Source organism: Ursus arctos, unplaced genomic scaffold (genome assembly GCF_023065955.2).
Source record: "Ursus arctos isolate Adak ecotype North America unplaced genomic scaffold, UrsArc2.0 scaffold_22, whole genome shotgun sequence".
In the NCBI taxonomy this organism is placed as follows: Eukaryota; Metazoa; Chordata; class Mammalia; order Carnivora; family Ursidae; genus Ursus; species Ursus arctos.
In genome coordinates this window covers 46,296,450-46,303,552 of record NW_026622897.1, presented here as the reverse complement: position 1 = coordinate 46,303,552, position 7,103 = coordinate 46,296,450, and the positions used below count along the sequence as shown (strand labels likewise).

Sequence of the window (7,103 nt, the reverse complement as noted above, 5' to 3'; positions counted from 1 at the left end):
TCCGTACCAGTTCGCCCAGGACCGAGGGGCTTCTTGGGACTTTCAGGGCTAAAACCGAGACAGTCCCACACAAACTGGGGTGGTTAGGACCCCAAATAGGCAAGGTTTAAATAGTAGGTGAGGTGGAGGCAAAAAGTGTGGATTCTTTTCCTGAAAGATTCAACTCTACAGAGAAGAAGATAGAGTAATATCTAGAGAAGAGTTTTCCACTTCTTTATTCTCTCTCTTTCTTATTTTTAAACCATACTAAAGGTTTATTTCTAGGAGGAGAGGAACATGTGAGGGTGAGGCTGAAGATAGAGATGACTAAAGATGATTGATGGAGCAGCATTTTGTTCTTAAGAAGTAGGAGGGGCAAGATGCCAAGCCTCGAAGGCAGGAGAAGGTCCTGCCTGCTGGAGAGAAAAACTCCAGTGAGAGAGGGGATGGGACATGCGGGGAGATGACAACAGATGCTGTCCACCTTGTCAGGATGTGGGAGTGAGGGGTAGGGCAGAAGCTTGAATGGAGATGAGCAAAGGCTTAGTACAGCCACTTAAAGGATGCAGGAAGGCACTCCAACATATTCCAGGCACCAAGGCTGAGGTGGGGAATCATGAATATGCAGGATACAGTGAGTGTAATTATTATTACCAGCCAGGTTAAGATCCATAGCCTGTCCAAAGTCATACAATTGTAAGTATATTTCTGATCTTGAAAAATATCTACCATTGTACCTAAAAAAAAAAATCTCTACAAGCACTTATGTGGCTAAACAATAGACAAAAATACTTTCTAACAGGCCGTACTAAAAAATGACATATGAGAGGAAGCAACAATACCGTCAGCCCTTGGCAGGACTATTATTAATGGCAGCTACTTACGGTACTACAGCAGGTGGCATGGCCATGGTCCGATACATGTGCTCAGACGGAAAGGCAATGTGGGGAGGAGAGGAATCAGACACGGGGCAATTTGGAGGCTACAGAGTGACCAAGCTCACGTTCTCAGCATCCTGGATAACAGGGGGCTTGGCTGCCTGGTACCAAGAACTAGCCCTTCCCTCTTGGTGGGTATTTATACATTCCCTATGCCAAATCCCCACGATAACTCATTGTGAAAATTGTTATCCAATTTTGCCAACAGGAAGACCGTGTCTCAATAAGGCTGAGTGGTACTCCGCTGGTAAGTTAACAGATAAGAAATAGTTAAGTTGATTGATCTAACTCCTCCCTTCAGCCTTCTTTTCACCTGTAATGAGGATAATAACAATACCTAAGCACAGGCCTTTGTTAAGAATTAAATGAGACCAGGTCTGTGAAAGCACGAGGCACCCCATCAACACTGTTTGTCTTTGTCTAGCATAGTGGTTCTCAACTGGCAGCTATCTTGCCCCTCAGGGGACACGTGGTAATGGAGATGTTCTTGTCACGACTAGAGGAATGTTATTGATACCTAGTGGGTAGAGGCCAGGGATGCTGCTAAACATTCTACTATGCACGGGACAGCCTGCAAAGCAGTGGATTATCTTGTGCAAAATGTCAGTAGTGGTGAGGTTGAGAACCCCTGCTGGTAGCATAATGCAGGGAACTGGGAACCATACATACTAGCAAAGCACAGCAGAGCCTTGCTAAAGCAGCAGGGCTTGCTGTTAACATACTTGTAGATCTGGATCTTGGACCCATCACTTGCTTTCAACAAGTTACTTAACCTGTCTGAGCCTCTCTTTTCAAACAGGGTTCATAATAGCACCTACATCATGGCACAATCAAGAAGCTCAGGACCAGCACATTCCCACTAGGAAACACACAGTGTTGGTATTATCACTGGTAAAGAAAGCCATGGAAAAATACTGGGAGAGAGATAGCCTGTTTTACTGAACTGGGTTAAAAGCAAGAAGAAATTAAGAAAGAAACATTGTAGTGACTACTATGGCCTTAGTAATTGTTAGAGGTCTGTTAATGTTTTCCTCCGGCGAAGTTCTGCCCTGGATAATATTCTTTATAAAGTAGCTCAGAGAAATTAAATGACAGTTGAATAATATTCTGCTAACACAATGGAATTAATCACTTTTTATCACTTTGAAAGAAATCCCATAGACACCAAGTTTCTGGAGTTGGAAAAGTTCTCTTATCATTAACGAGACTCATTGCTGTATTTCCCATGGTGCTATCTTAAGAAAGGTTTTATTCAGAATATTTATTCAGAATAAAGAGACTCAGTAATAGCACTTAAAGTTGCCTGCCATGGTTTGATACCCATTTGTTTCCTGACAAATTCCTTTCTGAAAATATAACAGCACTTTTGACTTGTACAAACATCAATCTGGATTTTAACACCTTTTGTAGTAACACTGGGAGTTCTGCTTTCTCACATGTCGATATTCTTAGAATCTGCCTTGAACGGAGGCAGCTCTCTTGCAGTGTCATTAATCAGTAAACGACATCTCCTTACATTTCCTGAATGTTGGTCTTCATGCATTTTCATGGCAGGTCTGCAGAACTAAAGAGCTCCCTCTTTTCAGCTGCTCACTCCCCACCCAGTCTTTCCTTCTCTGCCCCTCAACCATGCTGATGATATCATGTGTCCTCTCTGCCACATCATGGCTGGTTAAAACATTTATCTGACTTTCCCCCAAATCTCTCTCAGATAACAGATCAGACTCTTCTGGGCCCCTCAGATCCCATTCATCGAACCTGCTGTTTAGGGAGTAGAGACTCCTTAGGAAACTACCCTCACCTTTCCCTTCCACGGAGACACTGTGGGTATAGGGAGTGAGGACGCACAAGGAGGCAGAAACCAACCAAGGGGAGGGTGCGTGGGGTGGGGAGTGGAACATGAGGAGGAAGAGTAGATAGCATGTACAGCCTGTAAGGGGAAGGGCAATAATCAGACATAGGCCAAAAAAGAGCATGGGATTCACAATCCTAATGGTTTCCATATGTATAAACCATTGATATATGTATATAAAATATGTATACCTGCAGAACCAATCAAGCAGCCCCAAGGAGTTTTATGTATTTCCCCTCTGAGCTACCCAACCACCTATGAAGAAGTGATAAGAGAAATTATATTATCCCCTTCCTCTCAGGTAAGGAAACTTAGATCCAAAGAGGTTATAACTTGCCCAGTGCCACCTTAGCAAAATGATTGAAGAATGGGAAAAGGAGAGAAATGGACCCCAGGTTTGCCAAATTGAAGCCTCCTACATCAAGAAAAGCTGACGGAAAAAAATATCGAGAGAGCAACAAGAGACCAGAGAAAGAGAAGGAAAGTAAGCAACAGCACTGGTAAGAGTGGAAAGAAATGGAAGAAGGATAATGAGATGTTAGAGGAAGGGAGCAGAGAACACTTAGGAGTGTCAGAGAAGAGTCCCATACATAAGGACCAGCACACAGAAAGTCAGCAGTGGACCACTGGCCTCCTGTCCTCAATAACACTCTCACCTAGCAAGGTAAAGAGACCATACCGAAAACCGTCCTCTGAGAAAACACCCAAATCAATAACGTATCTTCGCTCCATTCTTTTCAATATAGACTTTAATTCATAATGTACTCAAAGGGGAAGGAAAGGGAGGGACCACTGCAGTTTGGAGGGGGCAATTATACTAAACACACTGACCTTTGCTGAAAAGTTGGAGGAGGGTCAGGTGGCTACATTAGCCACAGCTTGCCCCTTCCACCATCCCCACCCCATTCCCCAAGGCCCGGCTTGGTTTCTTGGTTGTCTGGTCCGGTAAGAACCTACCAACGGCTTTTTTCTTTTCTTTTAACACTTGAGGCTGTGGTTAAAACAACCCCCAATTCCTCTTCATTTTTTTCTTACGTTTCTTTTATTAATTGAATATTTTAAAATCCTGTTTCATCTCCACGTGCACTTCCCTATGGTTCTTAGGCTTAGGAGAAAGCCGGAGGCGGGAGCTCCGCACAGCAGTCTCAAACGGGCAACGGTACCTCTCCCTCAGTCCCGGTGCGCCCCCTCCTCCCCGGGCGCCCCTTCCCAAACGCCGTCCGGTCTCCAGAGGCTGGAGTAAGCCGTGCGGCTGTAGCCCGCGCTGTATTCGTAGGACACCTGATGCGGCGGCGGCGGCGGGGGCAGTGCGCAGTCTGAGAAGAAGGGGGCGAAAGACGCCAAAAGGCCGGGCCCGTCCTCGCCTCCGGGAGAGTCCGCGGCAGAGGGGTACAGGGGGCGCAAGGGCTCGTTCAAGGTCAGGCCGCCGCGGGGGGCGGCGAGGGGCGGCTTCTTGGTCGGGGGGCAGCCCGGGGCGCTCCAGGACTCGGAATACAGTAGGCTCCCCACCATCGCGGGTGGCGGCTCAAAGAGCCCGGGCTCCAGCTCCGGGGGGCCCCGCAGGACGGCGGCTCCCGTGGGAAACACATCGAGAGGCTCCGCGGCGAGCAAGACACTCGCCTCGGTGCCGGCGCCGTAGTCGGGCCCCAGCAGCTCGAAGAACTCCACGGCTTCCGCGCCCTTCTCCAAGTCGCCCAAGCTCACGCCGGGCCCCGACGGGCCACAGCCGCCGCCGCCCGCCCGGGACGGCTCGGTGAAGAAGGACGGGGGCAAGTTGCGGGCCCGCAACGGGACCTTCCTGGCGCCGGGGACCGCCGTACCGCCGACGGGGCCGGCCGCGTCCCCTCCCGAGCCCCCAGCGCCCGCTCCACCGAGCCCGGCCACGGGCGCTGCAGCCGAGCCCCCGGCCCGCTCGTCGCCCCCAGGGACGTGGCTCAACGAGTCGAAGAGCGCGGCCAGACTTCGGCTTTGCAGGCTGGCGGCCGCCGCGGCCTGCGACGCCTCCCGCCGGGGGGCAGCCTTGCCATGGGGCGGGACCGCGACCGTCTGGGCGCCGTGGGCAGCGAGCGGCCGCTTGGCCGGAGTGTCGGCTGCGCCTGGAGAGGGCGGGCCGGGGGGCGCGGCGCCCATGAGGCCGCTGCAGCGCTTGATCTGCTTCTGCAGGTACTTGCGGTGGTTCACCTTCCGCTTCGACTTCCCGGGCTTGTCCAATGCCAGCTTGATGTTGCTGGACGCCGAGTCGATGAAGCTGAGCAGGTCGCGGGTGGCCTCGCGCACGTCCCCGCCCTCGGCGCCCGCCAGCAGCGCGCCGGCTGGTGTCCCGGTCTCATCATCCTCGAAACAGCAGCCCTTGTCCAGGGCTCCGAAGGCGCCCCCCAGCCCGTCCGGGGAGCCCCCGAAGCCGAAGGGGACGAAGGGGTGCGTGCTGAGGAGCGCCGCCTGCACCGCCATCGCCGCGACTCCCAGGCGGCCCGCCGCGCGGCGGGTGCGTCCCTGGCCGATTCCCGCCCGCGACCCAGGCCCGGCTCCCGCCCTGGCGCGGCGCGCGCGGCGCAGCCTCCTCGCTCCGGGCCCGGCTCGCTGCTCGGCCTCGCGGGGGAGCTCATTAGGTCTTGTAAGCGAGGGGCGGAGGGAGGGAGCGCGAGGCTACCGCCCCGGTGGCGGAGGGGAGGGGCTTACTTAGCCAGGCCCGGGGCGGGGTGGGGGGGGGAGTAGTTTTTCTAGCTTTCTGGGCTTTCTCAAGCTCATCACTTTAACCCCTTCGTTTCCCTGCGGCGTTTCTGTTGGCTAGCTGCAGCAGCCAGCACGAGGCGAGGATGAGATGGCCTGTTGTCAAACTCCAGCTCCTGTACCACCGCGCTCTGGCGTGCGAGACTCTCTGAGGCTGAGAAGGCAGGAGTCCAGAGAGCTGGGTCAGCCCCCTGCTCTGGTAACAGTAATAGCCACCAGCTACTGGGGGCTTGCTTATGCCAGGCTCTGTGTGTGCATTATCACATTTAACTTTTGAGCAATATCCCTTATTGATAATAAGTGCTTATTATTATCATCATCTAACAAAGAAGCAGCCTTTAGAGAGGTTGGGTGAGTTGGCCTAAGCCATATCCAGTCCAGTTCAACTCCAAAGCCATTCCTAAGTCCTTGACAGAACCTGCGCTTTCTCTTGCCCCCCTCCTCCTCATCTATATGATGAGAGAAGGAAACTAGTGTCTCTTCAAGCTATAGACCTGCTCCTAAGACTCTAACTGGGGTTTCCACAGGACTCTCAAGACCCGTGCTCTTTCTTCTACCCTATTTCTATTATACTCTTCTTTCCGTTGTTAGAAGTAACAATTAGTTTATAGTAAATTAGGGTAAGCACTTGGCCCATCTTTTAGAATTGTAGATAGACAGCAGGAGGCAGAGGAGAATGGGGTCACTACCCTAAGCCAGCTGGTGCTTCAGAGAGAAGCCTGTGTGTGTACAAAACTTTCAGCATCTTAGGACGAAATATGGATGGGACCTCTCCCCTACTTGTCATGCCATTTAAGTTGTCCTTTTGGAACTTCTGTTGCATTTCAAGAATCGGCCTGAAGTTCACTTGGACCCAATTTCACCTCGGCGATCCTCTTGGGATAGAGAAAATGAACAATACGGCAGACCATGGAGATGACTCAGAGAAGATGGGTCTGTTCCCCATTCTGCCTTAGCTCCACCACTCAGTAGCTCTGTGATTTGGATTAAAATCCATATTCTGTTAAGTACATGGCTTTGGCCAAACCAACCTCTCTCTGCCTTAATTTACTCACATTAAATGCAGGTAAGGTCACCCACCTCATGGGGCACTTGTCATATTTAAAGGAAACATCGTGCAAAAAATCCTTATCTGTTGACTCTTACATACCCTGTGATGAGTATTCACCCTTCTTTCTCTAAAACACAAAAAGGTGACTATATTCCCTTATGTGTCTTTTCTGTCACAGGGTGTTCATGAGGCTTCAATGAGATCACATATATGAAGACACGGTGATAGAATAGACTTATAAGGTGTGTGATAAAGCGTTCTCTGGATAAATTATGATAGGATACCTGGGTGGCTCGGTCGGTCATGAGCTCCGGTCATGAGCTCAGGATTGTGAGACTGAGCTCCTCCCTCAGCAGGGAGTCTGCTTGAGATTCTCTCTCTCCCTCTCCCTTTGCCCCTCCCCCCAAAATAAATGAATAAATCTTTAAAAATAAATAAGTTATGATAGTTTAGATGCAGAGTCTGCCCAGGGAGATACAGACCATTTCTTATTTTTTTTAAAGATTTTATTTATTTATTTGACAGAGAGAGAGACAGCCAGCCAGAGAGAGAA

At 50.7% G+C, this 7,103-nt stretch overlaps 1 protein-coding gene across 1 annotated transcript; it reads right to left on the bottom strand.

Moving 5' to 3' along the window:
* Positions 1 to 3,060: 3,060 nt before the first annotated feature.
* On the bottom strand, positions 3,061 to 5,271 carry FAM181B (family with sequence similarity 181 member B). Its single transcript, XM_026518202.4, has one exon. The coding sequence runs from the start codon at positions 5,218 to 5,220 to the stop codon at positions 3,940 to 3,942; it is 1,281 nt and encodes a 426-aa protein (XP_026373987.2). The 5' UTR covers positions 5,221 to 5,271; the 3' UTR covers positions 3,061 to 3,939.
* Between the last annotated feature and the right edge of the window lie 1,832 nt (positions 5,272 to 7,103).